Source organism: Hemiscyllium ocellatum, chromosome 46 (genome assembly GCF_020745735.1).
Source record: "Hemiscyllium ocellatum isolate sHemOce1 chromosome 46, sHemOce1.pat.X.cur, whole genome shotgun sequence".
In the NCBI taxonomy this organism is placed as follows: domain Eukaryota; kingdom Metazoa; phylum Chordata; class Chondrichthyes; order Orectolobiformes; family Hemiscylliidae; genus Hemiscyllium; species Hemiscyllium ocellatum.
Genome location: NC_083446.1, coordinates 1,729,488 through 1,749,580, shown reverse-complemented (window position 1 = coordinate 1,749,580; position 20,093 = coordinate 1,729,488). Strand labels below are relative to the sequence as shown.

At 52.6% G+C, this 20,093-nt stretch overlaps 1 protein-coding gene and 1 long non-coding RNA gene across 4 annotated transcripts in view; one reads left to right on the top strand and one right to left on the bottom strand.

Annotated features, from left to right (window-relative positions):
- Positions 1-1,661: 1,661 nt before the first annotated feature.
- On the bottom strand, positions 1,662-9,515 carry LOC132836307 (uncharacterized). Its single transcript, XR_009647361.1, has 3 exons — positions 9,393-9,515; positions 7,608-7,740; positions 1,662-1,696 (listed from the first exon to the last, which is right to left on the bottom strand). It is a non-coding gene; the product is annotated as an uncharacterized LOC132836307 (long non-coding RNA).
- pola2 (polymerase (DNA directed), alpha 2) overlaps positions 8,488-20,093 on the top strand; it is a 111,762-nt gene continuing 100,156 nt past the window's right edge. The window contains exons 1-8 of one of the 3 annotated variants that reach the window (XM_060855713.1): positions 8,488-8,734; positions 11,733-11,832; positions 12,587-12,711; positions 14,496-14,587; positions 15,274-15,331; positions 15,982-16,091; positions 17,052-17,245; positions 19,948-20,036. In XM_060855713.1, coding sequence (XP_060711696.1) covers positions 8,600-8,734; positions 11,733-11,832; positions 12,587-12,711; positions 14,496-14,587; positions 15,274-15,331; positions 15,982-16,091; positions 17,052-17,245; positions 19,948-20,036 — 903 coding nt within the window. In that variant the 5' untranslated portion in view covers positions 8,488-8,599. Of the gene's footprint in view, positions 8,735-9,615; positions 9,704-11,732; positions 11,833-12,586; positions 12,712-14,495; positions 14,588-15,273; positions 15,332-15,981; positions 16,092-17,051; positions 17,246-19,947; positions 20,037-20,093 lie in introns of those variants that run through there. The other 2 variants (XM_060855714.1, XM_060855715.1) reach the window with 2 other exon arrangements.

Here is a 20,093-nt window from a genome sequence, read left to right as displayed (position 1 = left end):
GTATTATTTTCCCTCATTAGTTTCTTAATCTCTCCCAGAATCTTCCCTGTCAGCGGTTGTGGCTCAGGGGTCATCGGGACTGCGGTGGGTTCTCTATAGCATGCCTCAAGGGGGATGGTCACAGTCGCGGTTAGATAGTTCAGTTCCGGCACAGGACTGTCCGGACAGGGAAGGCTAGCAGGGGAAGACATTGCTCTATGCTCCCAGTGCGGGGTTAAGGTGACCACTAATTGGGTCTTCCACCCCAGGGAACTACTCTTACTCAGGGTGGTCCACCCAGGGGGGGGCTTGCCTAGGACAATCATATGGCGTGCTGAATAATGCGGAGACTCGTAGAGTCCGTTTAGGATTTTTGTCATTAGGGTAGGATTCGCAAATGTCTCCCCCATCCTTCTCAGGATAAGTTCCTTCTGCAGTGGTGCCTGTTCGAATACCTGGTCCACATTTTCCTTCTGTAGGACTACACTGTCCAACAGTAGTTGTTTAGAAAGGGTCGTATCCCCTCCCAGACTGAGGTGCCACCAGGGCACCCCAGGATGTGTCGTTCTGAGATGGCACAACTTCGGCGGTCCGAAATTCAATTCCCCCATGTCGGGACCCCCCCGATGGGATCCGTTTCAAAACAGTACATCTTTCAAAACCTGACCTTCGCGTGGCAGATCTCTGCTCTTAACAACTGGTCTAAGGTAGACGTCTGTGCGGATAAACCCCCTCAGGAGAAGAGATCCAACCTGTTTCACCCCAGGGTCTTTTGATTACAACAGTAGTTACGCACGCAACGAAATTTGTTAGTCTATACTGTTTCGTATTACGGATCCGTAAGTCCCTGCACTTTCCGCGCCCTGGCTCCGTGAGGCGGCGCTACGGCTTCGTTAGGCCCAGTAATCTCCACGCCCCGGCTTCGTTAGGCCCAGTAATCTCCACGCCCCGGCTTCGTTAGGCCCAGTAATCTCCACGCCCCGGCTTCGTTAGGCCCAGTAATCTCCACGCCCCGGCTTCGTTAGGCCCAGTAATCTCCGCACCCCGGCTTCGTTAGGCGGCGCTACGGCTTCGTTAGGCCCAGTAATCTCCACGCCCCGGCTTCGTTAGGCCCAGTATCTCCACGCCCCGGCTTCGTTAGGCGGCGCTACAGCTTCTTTAGGCCCAGTAATCTCCACGCCCCGGCTCTGTTAGGCGGCGCTACGGCTTCGTTAGGCCCAGTAATCTCCACGCCCCGGCTTCGTTAGGCCCAATACTCTCCGTGCCCCGGCTTCGTTAGGCCCAGTAATCTCCACGCCCCGGCTTCGTTAGCAGGCGCTACAGCTTCGTTAGGTCCAGTAATCTCCGTGCCCCGGCTTCGTTAGGCGGCGCTACGGCTTCGTTAGGCCCAATACTCTCCGTGCCCCGGCTTCGTTAGGCCCAGTAATCTCCGTGCCCCGGCTTCATTAGGCGGCGCTACGGCTTCGTTAGGCCCAATACTCTCTGTGCCCCGGCTTCGTTAGGCCCAGTAATCTCCATGCCCCGGCTTCGTTAGGCGGCGCTACAGCTTCATTAGGTCCAGTAATCTCCGTGCCCTGGCTTCGTTAGGCGGCGCTACGGCTTCGTTAGGCCCAATACTCTCCACGCCCCGGCTTCGTTAGGCGGCGCTTTTGGCGAACTTATCACTCGCACCACAAAGGCAAACAGGCCAGTCCCGCAACACTTGTCTCACTCCAACCTGGAAAAAATCATGTTAAGTAACCATAAAAAATCATATTCAAAACCAGTCCCGGGACTCCCGCTCTCGGTGATAAGACTCAAACAATCAATCACTACCAAACAGATGAATTTAAGTGGGAACACAAAGTGTTAAACTGCCTGCTAGCTGAGCAGCTTTTGTTACTCTCTCTCCCTTTTACACAGACACACGGTCCGTTATGTGCGCAGCACTCACTCTCTCTCTCCCTTTGGGCCGGGCCCTCGCTCTCTGTCTTTTCGCACACAGACTCTCACACGCACACTGTCGGTCTCTCTGTCTCTAAGTTTCTGTCTGTCTCTCTCCTTATCCAATGCCCCTCACTTCTAGGAATTTTAAAGTCTGCGTGTCGGGGTCCTCGTTACCCCCGAGTTTTTTAAAGTCTACTCAACGGGGAACCAGTTACCCCTGATTTCAAAATCTGTCCACGGGGAACCCATTACCCCCGATTCTAAAGTCTATTCAACGGGGAACCCGTTACCCCCGATTTCAAAATCTGTCCACGGGGAACCCATTACCCCCGATTCTAAAGTCTATTCAACGGGGAACCCGTTACCCCCGATTACCCCCCACCTAGAAGAATTTGATCGTTGGAGAGAGAATAACATTTGAAAAAATATTAAAAATTCTTCCCAGCCAAGACTCTGCACCGCTGCAGCCGAAGTGAATGAATTTGGGTTGGTGAGGGTCGGAAGGCAGACAAGAACTAAATCAAAAGTTAACTACTGGAAGCTTTAGATGTAACAGGCGCTTCCTCACCTTAAAATTTTCGGCCGAAAAAAGTTGTCTGCCCCCTGACCTGCCAACCTGTAGTCTCTTCCTCCCTCGTTCGGGGTCACCAAATGTTAGGACGGAATTTCGTCCTCGCGTGTTCTTTAAGAGGAGAGACTACAGAAGCTCAATTACCTGGTACAGGCTGGCGTTTATTTCGCAGAATCTTAACTGGTACAACGAACCAATGAGCATTCGTTGGAGAAGGCGCGTTCTGCTTTCCCCTTACGAACCCGTTCAAGATATACCCCTCGCTGGCTCGTGTTGCCAGGCAAATCTCCAAGTCTGGCTCTCCCATAGGCTGTTCATTCGCGCGCGAAGCGTTTCCTGTTTTGAGCTGTTTGACCGTTAGCCGCTGCGCTGGCTGTTTCAATCACGTAGACGTCCTGGGGCCAGCAGTTCCGATCAAGTAATCAACTGTCCATTGTCAGTGCTATGGGGCCAGCAGTTTTGATCACGTAATCAACAGTCTATTATCAGTTCTATGGGGCCATCAGTTTCGATCACGTAATCAACAGTCTATCAGTTCAGCCAGGCCAGCCATTTAAATGATAATTCGGCTGCACCAGCAGATCAGGCAACATTCCTGCTGCAGCCCCCCGATTTTGTAAGCAACTGTTATAGTTATAGCTTCACCCTCCCTTGACCTATTTTATCCACCCCAACACTTGTTACATTCACTCCTACCCAGAATCATCTTTGCGATCCTTTCCTCTACATCTCTGGAACTATTCGGAGGCCTGTAGAAAACTCCCAACAGGGTGACCTCTCCTTTCCTGTTTCTAACCTCAGCCCATACTACCTCAGTAGAGGAGTTCTCATAAACATCCTTTCTGCCACTGGAATACTGTCCTTGATTAACAATGCCACACCTCCCCCTCTTTCACCACCTTCTCTGTTCTTACTGAAACATCTAAATCCCAGAACCTGCAACAACCATTCCTGTCCCTGCTTTATCCCTGTCTCCGAAATGGCCACAACATTGAAATCCCAGCTAGTAACCCTTGCTGCAAGTTCACTCCCCTTATTTTGGATGGTGCTGGCATTGAAATAGACACACTTCAAACCACATTCCTCCCTGCCGGGACCTTCCTGCAACCTCGAAACCATCCCCCTACTGAATGAGCTTAAATCCTTCGGTAAAGCATTAGGGACTCCCGCCAGGATATTGGTACCTCTCTGGTTCACGTGCAGAGGTCCCATCTTCCCCAGAATGAACCCCAATTTTCCAGGTATCTGAATCCCTCCCTCCTGCACCATCTCTCTAGCCACATGTTTAACTGCTCTCTATGCCTATTTCTCACTTCGCTAGTACGTGGCACAGGCAGCAAACCTGAGATAACAACCTGGTCTGTTCCAGCTCTAAGCTTCCACCTTAGCTCCTTGAATTTCTGCACCTTTTTCCTATCTGTGTGATTGGTGCCTATCTGGACCACAACATCCCCTCCCCTTTAAGGATCCCAAAAACACAATCCGAGACATCACAGACCCTAGCGCCTGGGAGGCAGCCCATCAACCGTGAGTCTTCTCTCATTCACACAGAATCTCCTACTTTTCCCCCTAACTATAGAGTCCCCAATGACTGATGCTCTGCTCATCTCCCCCCTACCCTTCTGAGCAACATGGACCGACTCTGTGCCACAGACCTGTCCCCCATGGCTTACCCCTGGTAAGTTCCCACCCCACACTCCTCGCCAACAGTATCCAAAATGGTATATTTGTAATTGAGGGGAACAGCCACAGGGGTTCCCTGCACTGTCTGCTAGTTCTCTTTTCATTCCCCGTTTGTAACCCATCTGCCTTCTTCCTGTCCGTGAAGTATGACTATCTCCCTGTAACCCTTCTCAATTACCCCCTCAGCCTCCCGAATGATCCGAAGTTCAGCCAACTCCAGCTCCCTAACACGGCTTTCGAGGAGCTGGAGTTGGGTACACTTCCCGCAGATGTAGTCAGCAGGGTCACTACTGATGACCCTTACCTCCCACATTCAACTGCCCTAACCTCCATTCCCACTATTCTAAATTCCCAAAGAGACTGGTGAAAAAATAACTAGTAACCTTACCAAATCGGCACACAGACCCTGTTGTTTTGGTTACACAGGGATTGGTGAGTGATACTACCTCAGTGGTGTTTCAGGTAAAACAACCACCCAAATATATAATCACAGCAGGCCCATGCCCGCCCCTTGCTCAGAGTGCATGCCATTTATTCACACAGTAAGCTTTTGATAGGATTTACTTAGCTCCCCAGCAGCCCCCTTATCCTCGTTCTCAATCCTTTCACTGCAAAAATGGAGACCACTGACTCACAAGGTCATCAGAACAAGTGACTACCCAGGAGGATGTAGCAAGACCTGACTCTTAACCAGTTAAAGTGATCTGGGGCTCGGTTTCACTTACATTGACATGACCATTGGAGGGTGTGAGAATCTTTGCAGAGTCTCACTCAGGTTTCGAGCTGTACACTGGGTGTAACAGGAGTGAGTGCCTCAACACCAAGCCATTTGTTCATGCAACAGTATGAAACTATGTACACATTATTACATATGTGACTTTAAGGAAGGACTGGTGGAGTGGTAGCTCTGTTGATTAAGGACAGCCTTAGAACAATGGAGAGGGACGACACAGGCTCAGGAAATCAGGATATAGAAATGGTTTAGGTCGAAGTCCGGAATGATAAAGGTAAGAGTGTGCTGGCTCAGTGGTTAGCACGTTGCCTCCCAGCACCAGGGACCCGAGTCCGATCCCAAACTTGGGCAACTGTGTGGAGTTTGCACACTCTCCCCGTGTGTGTGTGTGTGTGTGGGGGAACTTCCTCCAGGTGCCCTGGTTTCCTCCCACAGTCCAAAGATGTGCAGGTTAGGTGAATTGGCTATGCTAAATTACCCAGAGTGTTAGGGAATGTGTAGGTTATGTGCATTAATCAGAGTTAAATATAGGATAATAGGGTAGGGTAATGGGTCCGGGTGGGTTCATCGTCTGAGGGTCGGTGTGGATTTGTTGGGCCGAATGGCCTGTTTCCGTACTATGGAGATTCTATGAAGAGATCAGTTGTGGGATTTGTATACATGTCCCCCGAACAGAAACAAAGCAATGGAGCATAAAGCAGTGATATGAAAGCCTTGTCAGCAATATTAGATTTGAATTTATACATAGACTGGAATAGTCTGATGGTCAAAGATAGCCAAGGTGAGACAGCCATAGAATGTTTCCAGGAGAGTTTAGTGCAATAGCAAGTTCTGGGACTGACCAGAAGCAGGTGATATTCTTCAATGAAATACGATTAGTGAATTAGCTCAGGGCAGGTGCTCCTAGGTTCCAGTGATCAGAACATGTTGAATTTTACAAACAGTCTGAGGGAGAGAAGAGTGTGTTTGAAACCTTTTAAAGGATTTAGACAAGGGTAATTCTGAGGGTGTGAAATCAGAGCTACTGAAAGTGACCTGGCAAATTAGGAGATGCAGTGGGAGCTACTAAGGAGATATTTCAGACACAGAATAGATACATTTCAACAAGAAAGATAAACTCCATGGGTGGACCTCTCATCCAAGATTAACTAAACAAAGTTAAGGGCAACATCAAACTTTAAGAATAAAAGGGAGAATAAAGGAGCTGGAGAGATTCTCAGCTGATGGGCTACTCTGAGGACATGTGTGTTCTGGCTGTGACACGCCCTCCATGATCTTTCATGTCAACCATGTTGAGCACCAATTCCACCATAGAATATCCCAGATGGCCTCCTCCTTCAAGGACAGCAGTTTCACCTCCCACATGGTCAACAAAGCCCTCCAGCATATCTCCTCCACTTCCTGCACCAACCCCTCCAATCGCAACTAGGACAGAACCCCTCTGGTCCTCCCCTTCCACCCTACCAATCTCCAGATACAACGCATCATCCTCCGCCATTTCCACCACCTACAATCAGACCCCACAACCAGGGATATATTTCCCTTCCCATCCTATACTGCTTTCCACAGAGACCATTCCATCCGCGACTCCCTTGATAGGTTCATGCCCCACACCAAACCACACTCCACTTTCCCTTGCCACCCCAAGAAGTGCAAAACCTACACCCACACATCCCCCCTCATCTCTGTCCAAGACCCCAAAGGATCCTTCCACATTCAACAGATTTACCTGCACTTCCATCCATATCATCTACTGTGTCTGTTACTCTTGATGTGGATTGGGGAGACAGGACACCAACTTGTGGAATGTTTCAGAGAACATCTTGCAACACACACTCTAAACAACCCCACCGCTCTGTGGTCAAGCACTTCAACTCCCCCTCCCACCCCACCAAGGACATGCAACTCCTGGACTCCCTCCAACCCCACCCAACACCTGAAGGAAGCATGCCCTCATCTTCCGTCTTGGGGCCCTCTGACCTCTTGGGACTTCACCAGTTTCCTATCTCCCCTCCATCCATTTATCCAAGATCCAACCTTCCAACTCACCACCACCTTCTTGAACGGTCCGACCTGTCCATCTTCATTCCCAACTATCTGCCCCACCCTCCTCTCCGACCTATCACCTTCTCCCCCACCTTCATTTACCTATTGCGTTCCGAAGTACCTTCGCCCCAGCCCCAACCCCACCCCCTCCCATTTATCTCTCAGCCCCCTTTGGTCCCCAACCTCATTCTTGATGAAGACCTTATGCCCGAAACGTTGCCTCTCCTGCTCCTCGGATGCTGCCTCAGGTGTTAGGTTTGAGCCTGGACATGTGCAATTACAGCTGGATAAGGGGGAACAGATTCTGCCATCAAATGTACTGTGTGGGGCTGACTTTAATTACTGGGTAATGAAACGATGTGATAGACCACATCCCCTTTTTCACATGTGCAGAGTATTTGACACTGATCCAGCTCTCTCAGAGTGAACAGAACCTCGGATGTTCCTGTTTCTATCGGCCAGGGCTGATTGTGGTTATTAACCTTGTCTATGATATCACCCGCTGACCTTGTTACAATCACATTACTATGGTCTCATATTCAGCAGTTAACATCACTCGTCCTTTCTAAGCTGCAAACAACTCCTTGTACCTTCGCCTCTTTTATAAGCAGCATTTGGTTTCCTAATTTTCAGTTCACAGTCCAAAAACGAAACGATCCCAGCTCTTACCGTGTTATTACTAACTACGGGAAAGTGAGCACAGCAGATGCTGGAGATCGCAGTTGAAGAGTATGGTGCTGGAAAAGCACAGCAGTTCAGCCTGGAACCCTCTTACCACATGGGATTAATGTTGATTTCACCACTGTTAGAAACAAATTTAATAAAATTAGACAAGACCACCAAAACTGGAAACAAGACAATTTATTCTACGATCTTGCAAGAAAGGGCATCAAATGCAGAAGCAAATGAGCAATGAGAATTCAAACTGTTACACATTTATACTTTTGAGCTGCGTGAGGTCACCTCTCCCCAACTCCTACATCACCCAATCTCCCTTATTGTGTTCTGCCACTACCCAGCTGCGCTCTGCCCTTATTACTTCTCCCCCTCTCCAAATTGGCGACCCCCCTCCCCCCTGTAAGTGCTGACATCAGGGAGATTTTGCTAAACTTGGATCTTGATGTTCCTTTCACTTTCTCTGTTTTGCTTGTAACATCTTCCATTGATCACAGGTACATTCCATTCCTGAATATACATTTTAACAATGTGTCTTTTCTTGCCTAGTTTATGCGTTTCAGCTATCTCAGCTGTTTTGCTGAGACCAAATTATTTAAACTATCATGACGAAAGAAATTATTTACTAGAATAATTATGCACTAAACTTAGTACCCAATTATCCACAAAACGACATGACCAGCTATCCCTAGTAGCCATACACTCAGACAACAAGCAATCTGAATTCGACTGGGAAAACACTACTATCATAGGGCAAGCCAGACAGAGAACAGCCAGGGAATTCCAAGAAGCATGGCATTCATCCACAAACTCCATCAACAGACACATCGATCTGGACCCCATATACAAACCACTACAACGGACAGCTGAAACTGACACCCGGAAGCGGCAAGGACAGACCACTATAAATACCGGAAGAAACATCAAAGCAGCGCTTCACAGGAGGCTCCCACCGCACTGATGATGTCTCCTAGCCAGGGGATGAAATGTTTGCAGCAAAAATTTCCAGCTCGGCGAACAGAACCACAACAACGGACACCCGAGCTACAAATCTTCGCGCAAACTTTAAATTATCCACTAAAGATAAAGAGACACTTCCCGAGTGCTTGCACGAGGGCCAGGTGTGTTCTGGTTGTGTTTCAGTTTGCACATTGCCATCTGACCCTAGTCAGCTGTGACTACCCCCTTCCCCATTGTCTGACAAGGACCTATGGTCTTCCTCTGAACACAATGGGACAATTTCCTACTGCCAATTCACCCGAACCTGCAGATCTTTGGACAATGGGAGGAAACCCACACAGACACGGGGAGAGTGTGCAAACTCCACACAGCCAGTCACCCGAGGGTGGGGATTGAAGCCAGGTCCCTGGCACTGTGAGACAGTAGGTCTAACCCCAATCTCCCCTGTGACAGGTGGGGGTGGGGATACTCACCACTATACAACCAAGGAGGTCATCTGTGGAGAGAGTTTAGATTAGATTAGATTAGTTACAGTGTGGAAGCAGGCCCTTCGGCCCAACAACTCCACACCGACCCATTCCCCTACATTTACCCCTGCACCTAACACTAGGGGCAATTTCTCACGGCCAATTCACCTAACCTGCAGATCTTTGGACTGTGGGAGGAAACCCACACAGACACGGGGAGAGTGTGCAATCTCCAGACAGACAGCCAGCCAGTCACCCGAGGGTGGGGATTGAAGCCAGGCCCCTGGCTCTGTGAGGCAGCAGGTCTAACCCCAATCTCCCCTGTGACCCAGGTGGGGGTGGGGATACTCACCACTATACTACCGAGGAGGACACCTGTGGAGAGACAGCAGAGTTTAGATGAGATTAGATGACTCCCAGTGAGGGAACAGGCCGCGCAGACACGGGGCTGCCTCAACAACTGGCTGCAGGTTGGTTCCCCGGGGGCGGGGCGGGGCGCGCGGGGGTCGCCGGGATTGTGGAGGTTTGCCGGCGCGGGGGGTGCCGGGATTGTGGAGGTTTGCCGGCGCGGGGGGTGCCGGGATATTGGAAGACCGGGTTAAAGGAGCGGGAGGAGTTCGCGCGGGAAACTCGGAGTCAGGGATTGTCGGAGAAAGCGCCTGGGTAACGGCCGGGGGGGAGGGGTCACTGAGGGGGGGGTGAGGATGGGGGGGGTCACTGAGGGGGGGTGAGGATGGGGGGGGGTCACTGAGGGGGGGTGAGGGGTATCACGGCGGGGGGTGTGTGTGGGGGGTATCACGGCGGGGGGTGTGTGTGGGGGGTATCACGGCGGGGGGGTGTGTGGGGGGTATCACGGCGGGGGTGTGTGTGGGGGGTATCACGGCGGGGGTGTGTGTGTGTGGGGTGTATCACGGCGGGGGGGTGTGTGTGTGTGTGTGGGGTGTATCACGGCGGGGGGTGTGTGTGGGGTGTATCACGGCGGGGGGTGTGTGTGTGTGTGTGGGGGGTATCACGGCGGGGTGTGTGTGTGTGTGTGGGGGGGTATCACGGCGGGGGGGTGTGTGTGTGTGTGGGGGGGGTATCACGGCGGGGGGTGTGTGTGGGGTGTATCACGGCGGGTGTGTGTGTGTGTGTGGGGGGGGGTATCACGGCGGGGGGTGTGTGTGGGGTGTATCACGGCGGGGGGTGTGTGTGGGGTGTATCACGGCGGGGGGTGTGTGTGTGGGGGGTATCACGGCGGGGGGTGTGTGTGTGGGGGGTATCACGGCGGGGGGGTGTGTGTGTGGGGTGTATCACGGCGGGGGGTGTGTGTGGGGTGTATCACGGCGGGGGGTGCGTGTGTGTGTGGGGGGTATCACGGCGGGGGGTGTGTGTGGGGGGTATCACGGCGGGGGGTGTGTGTGTGTGGGGGGTATCACGGCGGGGGGTGTGTGTGGGGGGTATCACGGCGGGGGGTGTGTGGGGGGTATCACGGCGGGGGTGTGTGTGTGTGGGGTGTATCACGGCGGGGGGTGTGTGTGTGGGGGGTATCACGGCGGGGGGGTGTGTGTGTGTGTGTGGGGGGTATCACGGCGGGGGGGTGTGTGGGGGGTATCACGGCGGGGGGTGTGTGTGTGGGGGGTATCACGGCGGGGGGGGGTGTGTGTGTGTGTGTGGGGTGTATCACGGCGGGGGGTGTGTGTGGGGTGTATCACGGCGGGGGGTGCGTGTGTGTGTGTGGGGGGTATCACGGCGGGGTGTGTGTGTGTGTGTGGGGGGGTATCACGGCGGGGGGGTGTGTGTGTGTGTGGGGGGTATCACGGCGGGGGGGTGTGTGGGGGGTATCACGGCGGGGGGTGTGTGTGGGGTGTATCACGGCGGGTGTGTGTGTGTGTGTGGGGGGGGTATCACGGCGGGGGTGTGTGTGTGTGGGGTGTATCACGGCGGGGGGTGTGTGTGGGGTGTATCACGGCGGGGGGTGTGTGTGGGGTGTATCACGGCGGGGGGTGTGTGTGTGGGGGGTATCACGGCGGGGGGGTGTGTGTGTGGGGTGTATCACGGCGGGGGGTGCGTGTGTGTGTGGGGTATCACGGCGGGGGGTGCGTGTGTGTGGGGGGTATCACGGCGGGGGGTGTGTGTGGGGGGTATCACGGCGGGGGGTGTGTGTGGGGGGTATCACGGCGGGGGGTGTGTGTGGGGGGTATCACGGCGGGGGGTGTGTGTGTGTGGGGTGTATCACGGCGGGGGGTGTGTGTGGGGGGGTATCACGGCGGGGGGTGTGTGTGGGGTGTATCACGGCGGGGGGGTGCGTGTGTGTGTGTGTGGGGTATCACGGCGGGGGGTGTGTGTGTGTGGGGGGGTATCACGGCGGGGGGTGTGTGTGTGGGGGGGTATCACGGCGGGGGGTGTGTGTGTGTGGGGGGGTATCACGGCAGGGGGTGTGTGTGTGTGGGGGGGTATCACGGCAGGGGGTGTGTGTGTGTGGGGAGTATCACGGCGGGGGTGTGTGTGTGTGTGGGGTGTATCACGGCGGGGGTGTGTGTGTGTGTGGGGGGGGTATCACGGCGGGGGTGTGTGTGTGTGTGGGGTATCACGGCGGGGGTGTGTGTGTGGGGGGTATCACGGCAGGGGGTGTGTGTGGGGGGTATCACGGCGGGGGTGTGTGTGTGTGGGGAGTGTGATACTTTAGGTAACCGAGGGTTTTGTCTGTCAGGTAGATCGGGATCTGAAAATGCCGGTCAGCTGGGAGACTATCGCTTCTGAGCTGGAGACATTTGACCTGGTGCCACAGGATGACGGTTCCATAGAGAAACGTGAGGCTGGAGTTAACAGACAGAAATATTGACACACTAACAAAACTCAGTTATTAACCACAGTCACTAAACTGGTCACTCGTACTCTGGGCATAGGGTCTGTGTGTGGGACGTCCTCTCTGACAGTGCGGCACTCCCTCAGCACTGACCCTCCGACAGTGCGGCGCTCCCTCAGCACTGACCCTCCTACAGAGCGGCGCTCCCTCAGCACTGACCCTCTGACAGTGCAGCGCTCCCTCGGCGCTGACCCCTCTGACAGTGCGGTGCTGACCCTCTGACAGTGCGGCACTCACCCTTTGACAGTGCCGCGCTCCCTCGGCGCTGACCCCTCGACAGTGCCGCGCTCCCTCGGCGCTGACCCCTCGACAGTGCCGCGCTCCCTCGGCGCTGACCCCTCGACAGTGCCGCGCTCCCTCGGCGCTGACCCCTCGACAGTGCCGCGCTCCCTCGGCGCTGACCCCTCGACAGTGCCGCGCTCCCTCGGCGCTGACCCCTCGACAGTGCCGCGCTCCCTCGGCGCTGACCCCTCGACAGTGCCGCGCTCCCTCGGCGCTGACCCCTCGACAGTGCCGCGCTCCCTCGGCGCTGACCCCTCGACAGTGCCGCGCTCCCTCGGCGCTGACCCCTCGACAGTGCCGCGCTCCCTCGGCGCTGACCCCTCGACAGTGCAGCACCCCCTGAGAGAGGTAGGGTAAGAGGGCTTTAGTGAAATTGAATTTACTGCTGGTGTATTGCTTTTTCCTGTTTTGTGCAGTGTTGGAACACTGTATCACGTATCGCTTGACAGAAGACAAGATTGTGAATGAGTGGATTGCTTTCAGCATGACACGAATTGGATTTGCCCTGAATGCAGGAAATGTGGACATCTTCGAACATGAGGTAATGAGTTTAGGAAATTTCCTTCGTGGAGTCATGTGAACAACCATGAGCCCGTTTCCAGGCTGTAGGTGTCACAGACTGGGGCAGAATTGATTAGCTTCCCTATAGTGTGGGAACAGGCCCTTCGGCTCAACAAATCCACACCGACCCTCCAAGAAGTAACCCACCCAGACCCATTGCCCTATCCTATGGGCAATTTGGCATGGCCCATTCACGTAAGATGAATACCTGTGGACTGTGGGAGGAAACTGGAGCACCCGGAGGAAACCCTTGCAGACTCTGAGAGGAGGTGCAGACTCCAGACTGACAGTCGCCCGAGGGCGGGATCGAACCCAGGACCCTGGTGCTGTGAGGCAGCAGTGCTAACCGTTGTGCCACCCATTGTGATGGTGTGGGGAACTGCCATCTTGGACTGCTGCTGTCTGAGTGCTGTAGGTGGACCCACGGGGTGGCCCTTAGGGAGGGAATTCCAGGATCCTGGCCCGGTAACACTGAAGGACAGTTATATATTTGTAAGTCATAATGGTGTGTAGCTTCACAGAGACCCTGCAGAGGGTGGTGTTTGTTCATTATTGAGGAAGATGCAAAATAGATTGAGTCGATATGAGAGTTTGTAACCACCAGGAACAATTGAACCGGCCTGGACTCTCGTCCTGAGTGATGATGTGGACGTTGGTGGACTGGGCTGGATAAGGTCAGAAGTTAGGCGACACCAGCTTATAGTCCAACAGGTTTGTTTGAAATCACAGGCTTCACCTGACTCGGAAAGCTTGGTGATGATTTCAAACAAACCCATTGCACTATAACGTGGTGTCGTCTGACTTCTGGTTATTTTCTGGAGGGAACAGCAGTCTGAGGAGTGACCTGATTGTCGTGGGTTTGGCGATCATTCATCTCTCGAATCCTGACAGTGTGGAAACAGCCCGTCGAGTCCACACCGACCCTCCAAAGAGCATCCCACGGAGACCCACCCCTGCAACTCTGCATTTCCCATGGCTAGCCCACATATCCCTGCACACGAGGATAGCTGTGGTTATATAGAGACTGGAACGAGGGAACCATCGATGTAAGATGGTCACGAGCGTCTCAATCAGGAATTCCAAAGAGATCTCTTTATCCGGAGAATGATGGGAAGGTACAGTCTGAAAGCATATTGGAAGGGCAACCAGCTGGGAAAGCTGAAGAGGAATAGGATAAATAATTGAGAAGCAGACATTTGCAGGATGATGGGAGAAAGAGCAGAATGTGAGTGGGACAGAACAACCTGACCTGTGTGAGCTTCAGTATTCACACCTGTCTAGCTGTCCTGGGATAGGAGTCATAGAGATGTACAATACGGAAACAGACCCTTCGGTCCCAGCCGTCCATGCTGACCAGATATCCCAACCCAATCTAGTCCCACCTGCCAGCACCCCGCCCATATCCCTCCAAACCCTTCCTATTCATATACCCATCCAAATGCCTCTTAAATGCTGCCATTGTACCAGCCTCCACCACTTCCTCTGGCGGCTCATTCCATACACGTACCACCCTCTGCGTGAAAAAGTTGCCCCTTATGTCTCTTTTATATCTTTCCCCTCTCACCCTAAATCTATGCTCTTTAGTTCTGGACTCCCGATCCCAGGGAAAAGACTTTGTCTATTTATCCCATCCATGCCTCTCATGATTTTATAAACCTCTATAAGGTCACCCCTCAGCCTGCAATGCTCCAGGGAAAACAGCCCCACCTCTTCCCCACCCAACCCCAATCTCAGGCCCACCCTAAAAGTGTTTCTCCTTCCCAGGTTCTCAGTAAAAAAGCCAACAAGACTCGGCCAGCAGCAATTAAACGGAACACCCGAGCACCAATGCATGACCTGAACTCCCTTGAAGAGCTGTATCCTTTTCAAAGACAAGACTTGAACCTTGGGTTCTCAGGAAATGATTCAGGAGATGCACCAGTTGTCATCGTGAGGATCTCATTTAACAGCCTCGCACATCCCTGGGTGACCCAGTGCTTGTCACAGCCGTTTCCTTTTGGAATTGACTTGCTCTGTTCTCGAGTACTGACACTGAGATGCTGTGAGCTCCCAGAAATTGTTGTGTGATAAATGTCTGACGGTGTGAGCTGAGGGATGAACATTGAGTGGGAAGCATGAGAAAGAGAGAGAGAGAGCTCCTTGATTAAAAGCAATCTTTTACCTCCTGAAAAGGTGACAACTGGGCTGCCTCTGCTCCTGCGGCTCTCCCACAGTACTGAAGGGGAGACTGATTCTGTCGGTTGTACCTCTTGATGTGGACGTATTACTGGATAATCTTAATGACAGATTGTAGGCGGCTCGTTCGTCATGCAGCGTTTGAGTCTGGGGCAGAGTTGGCTGTGGGTACAGGGGATTAATTCCAGCCGGTGCAGTGAAATACAAAACCAGAGGTGTAATGTGCAGCAGCAGGTGAGGTGGGGCAGAAATACTGGCCTGTACCTGGGTTATAAAATGCCTGTGAAGAATGGTGGTGGTCAGAGCTGAACAGCTCAGGCAAGTGAGTCGCAGCGTGACCAGGACATTTCCTTTGACTCGTGGCCAGTGTCCAAGCAGAGACGGAGGAGGAGAACCTACTCGATTCATACACCACACCAGCTAAGGTACCTGACTAACTGGAGAAGACACTTTCCCTTCCAGGGTCAGAATTCACTCACTGCCCCTTGAATGATGGCCCTTTTTCCCCTGTATGTATTGGAGGAGTGTGGGAGCCACTGGCTAGGCCAGTAATTATTGTCCTGGGGAAGGTGAAGGTAGTGCCTGTACAGACACAGTTGCAGGGTAGTTCAAGGGTTTAACCCAGTGACCCCACAGCTGAAGTTCGGGTGGATGAGCCCTAATCCCCATCCTTTGGCAAAGCTACACTGGGAGGAGGTGGGCATGTCCGACTGTGTGGGACACTGGTGTTGGGGAAAGGGGTGTAAACATGGGGGAGAGTGAGGGGGGCACACTGAATGAGGGACAAACTGGGTGGAGCAAACCATTATTGCGGGGAGTTGGCCGACTGAGTGGGACATGCTGATGGATGATAATGAGGACATTCTGGATGGAGGTAATGGGGGCAGAGCTAGTTTTTTTCTCCTTTTCCCTGAGGATTCTGACTCCCTACAGCAGCAGCAGTAGCAGCAACACTTGATTCAGGTGGTTGGGTTGTGGGAGCTGGAGGTTACTGGTCAGGAAGGTTTGTCTGAGGATTGGTTTTTAGAGATTGGGGACTGTGGTACTTCCTGCTGAATGTGTCCTCCCTCGGTAGGCAGGTACACACAAGCGGGTGCTGACCACTCCAGAGCAGCCACAGTCAAAGAAGGTGTCGATGACCCGCAGCCCACGGCTCCTCTTCTCTCCAGCTTCCTTCTCTCCAAGGTAACAGGACCGGTTCATCCGACTATTTACTCAGATATACTTCGATTGAAATATCAACGAAATGACCTGTTCCAAAAATATATAATCCACTTCCTATGCAAGCAATCTACCCTTGCACTCCCTCCCTATCTCTGTAACCCCCTCCAGCCCCTACACCCCCTCCCTATCTCTGTAACTTCCTCCAGCCCCTACACCCCCTCCCTATCTCTGTAACTTCCTCCAGCCCCTACACCCCCTCCCTATCTCTGTAACTTCCTCCAGCCCCTACACCCCCTCCCTATCTCTGTAACCCCCTCCAGCCCCTACACCCCCTCCCTATCTCTGTAACCCCCTCCAGCCCCTACACTCCCTCCCTATCTCTGTAACCCCCTCCAGCCCCTACACCCCCTCCCTATCTCTGTAACCCCCTCCAGCCCCTACACCCCCTCCCTATCTCTGTATCCCCCTCCAGCCCCTACACCCCCTTCCTATCTCTGTATCCCCCTCCAGCCCCTACACCCCCTTCCTATCTCTGTAACCCCCTACACCCCTCCCTATCTCTGTAACCCCCTCCAGCCCCTACACCCCCTCCCTATCTCTGTATCCCCCTCCGGCCCCTACACTCCCTCCCTATCTCTGTACCCCCCTCCAGCCCCTACACCCCCTCCCTATCTCTGTAACCCCCTCCAGCCCCTACACTCCCTCCCTATCTCTGTAACCCCCTCCGGCCCCTACACCCCCTCCCTATCTCTGTAACCCCCTCCGGCCCCTACACCCCCTCCCTATCTCTGTAACCCCCTCCGGCCCCTACACCCCCTCCCTATCTCTGTAACCCCCTCCAGCCCCTACACCCCCTCCCTAGCTCTGTAACCCCCCCCCCCCCCAGCCCTGGTAACGCTGCTGTTTGTGGTAATTTGGAACTGTAATGAGCATGGCTGGTTACTGCCTGAATGAGTAGTTTTTTCCTTCTGCTGTCCTCAGCCCGAACCCATCTCTGAAGTACAGTTCCAGAGCTAACCGAGGTGAAGTTGTTGTCTCGTTTGGTACGGCGCAGGGAGCCACGTGGCAAGGCATGGGAGGCAGGAGTGCCACTGTTCAGCTGCTCCTCATGCCTGAGGACTCGATCGTCAAACGCTTCAAGTACATGTTCCAGAAGCTGCGTGACATCCGCGATGGTGAGTCCCAATCAAAGGCACCAGTGTTTGCATTTCACCCCGAGCTTGCTCAGGAAGAAGCAGCCCCACTGCGGCCTGTCCGAGGTTAATCCTCACTTCGAGTATCGCTGACTCCCTGTGTTACAGAAATTCCTTCTCCAATCCCCTGCTTAAAAACATTCACTTGCAACCAAGCCTGTAAGGTGCCTGTGTCTGTGTGAGTGTGTGTCTGTGTGTGTTGGGAAGGCTGTTCTGGGGTCAGTATCAACATCCGTCCCAGTGGTGGGTTGGTGGGTTGACCCGCGGTGCTAATATCACTGCTCCTGTTGACCAGAGGGCAGACCCAGGCCCCTAACCCCAGCAAGGAGGTATTGGCTTTAGAAGGGAGGCACTTGAAGATTCATTACAATGATCCCGTGGACAAAAGAGTTAACCTGCAGTGACAGGTTATTGCAGAATGGGCTTGTACTCCCTTGATTGTGGAAGATTAAGAGGTGATCTGTTTGAGGTTAGCTTTTGTAGAGAGAAACAGTTTGCTGGGGAGTGGGTGGGCTTCCCCACCGTGCTTCCCATTTTGGCCAAGGCAGTCACAAAATGGGAGAAAGTGAGGACTGCAGATGCTGGAGATCAGAGCTGAAAATGTGTTGCTGGAAAAGTGCAGCAGGTCAGGCAGCATCCAAGGAACAGGAGAATCGACATTTTGAATAGTCACAGAATAGGGGAAAGTTTCCAGATTAGATTCCGCACTCGACACGGGATGTGGCCCGGTGACATTATGGGTGTAGGTTTGCTCGCTGAGCTGTAAGGTTCCTTTTCAGACGTTTTGTCACCATACTAGGTAACATCTTCAGTGAAGCATCATGTTTTAAAGTTGATCAAGTTTTTCCAAATGACTTCTCTGAGAGAAACCGCTTTTACCTGGTTTAACTTTAATGATTTTCCTCTAACTAACACGAGAGGTACAGCCTCTCCACCATTGTCTGGGTGTGCACTGTGAAAAACCCACTTTTTAGTTTAGAGACTGTGTTCTGGTTTCTCTCTGAAGTAACTGCACCAGAGGCCGGTATCCCGTCACCAAGTCACCCTTTACTTACACAAACCCAGTACGTGGACTCTGACCAGCTAGCTCAAAGCCAGTCCCCTAGAGTAGTGACCATCTCTGACATTAGTTATGTCTGTCAGCCAGGGCTCCCTGGTTGTGATTGTTAACCTGAGCCACTCAGGGATCTCATACGCAATGAGATCATCCTGGGCTGCAATTCAATCGCTACACTCTCCCAATCATTTCCTTAGCAGTGGAAGCACAAAACTCCTGCTCTTATCTCATCTTCAAAATTCCGGGTCCTCTTTCCACAGTGATCTGACTAATCAGGGAATGGCAAGTACATCATAATTCTCCTCCTGCAGTTCAATTCCCTTTTCCAAAACATCGCATCAAATCTCTTTAATGTGTAAGTGTCCATATTGAAGCTTTCAGAGTCTTAAGTGTGTATGTGGATTCCTAGCGGTATTGTTGATTTATATTAAGGGGTAGCATAGCCTCTTTCAATTGCTATGGTCCCATAGACTAAAAGTTCTTTGTATCTGAAATACTGGAGTTTAAGGATACAGAAGTCATGCTGCAGTTTTACAAAACCTGGGTTAGACCCCACTTGGAGGACTGTGCAGATCTGGGCAGCATGTCTTAGGGAGGGTAGATTGACCTTGTTGGGGTTTACTAGAATAATACCAGGACATCAAGGGTTTAAGTTATGAGGACCAATTGTACAAATTAGGCCTGTATTCTCTAGAACTCAGATAGTTAAGATGTGATCTGATTTGAGTTTTAAAGGTATTAACAGGAAAAGACAGGGTAGATAAAGATCAACTCTTTCCACTGACTGGGGATTCTAGGGCTCAGGGCTTCGTCTAAGAACAAGGACCAGACTGATCAGGAGAGATGTTAGGACACAGTCAGAGAGAGGTTTGGAGCGCTCTCCCACAAATGGCAGCAGATGTTCTCTCAGTTGTTAGTTTTAAATCTGAGATTGTTGAGGAAAGGTGTGAAGGGATAATGGAGTTAGGTGACAGACCAGCCATGATCTCAGTGAACGGGACAACAGGCTCAAGGGACTAAATGGCCTACTCCTCCTCCTACGGGTTTTTTATATTAGATTAGATTCCTTACAGTGCGGACACAGGTCATTTGGCCCAACAAATGCACACCGACCTTTCGAAGAGTAACCCAGACCCATTCCCCCCTGACTTAATACTACGGGCAATTTCCCATGGCCAATCCACCTAACCTGCACTCTAGATTAGGAGGAAACCAGAGCACCCGGAGGAAACCCACGCAGACACGGGGGTGCTGGGGGAGAGGGTGCAAACTCCACAGAGAGTTGCCCGAGGGTGGATACAAACCTGGGTCCCTGGCGCTGTGAGGCTGCAGTTCCAACCACCGTCCTCTCGTCTCCGGCCCCTGCTTTGTGTTGAATTAGTATCCTCACCTGGCAAGTAAGGATTGGCGTCGGCACCTTTTGGCGAGAACGAAGGGAGTAACAGGTTTCCTGTTCCGAGTATGGATCAGGCCGTCCCCAGATGTGGAGCCTGTGGACATGTTGTGTTCCCTGAAGGCTGAGATATGAGCGTGTGTGGTTTGTGGATGGCACTGTCCTTCAGGGTGGGGTGGTAACATTGGTGAGAAGATTGAATGTTCTAATGTGCTGTTTGTTAATACCTTTCAGTTCTCAATGACAGGATAGAAGATCTGAGTCAGGTTTTGACAGAGCACTACAACATCGAGGCTATCCGATCAGTGGCTATGCCTGTTCAGGTGAGGAGCAACCCTCTGCTTCGAAATCCTGTCCTTGCCACGTGGACTGCACTGAAA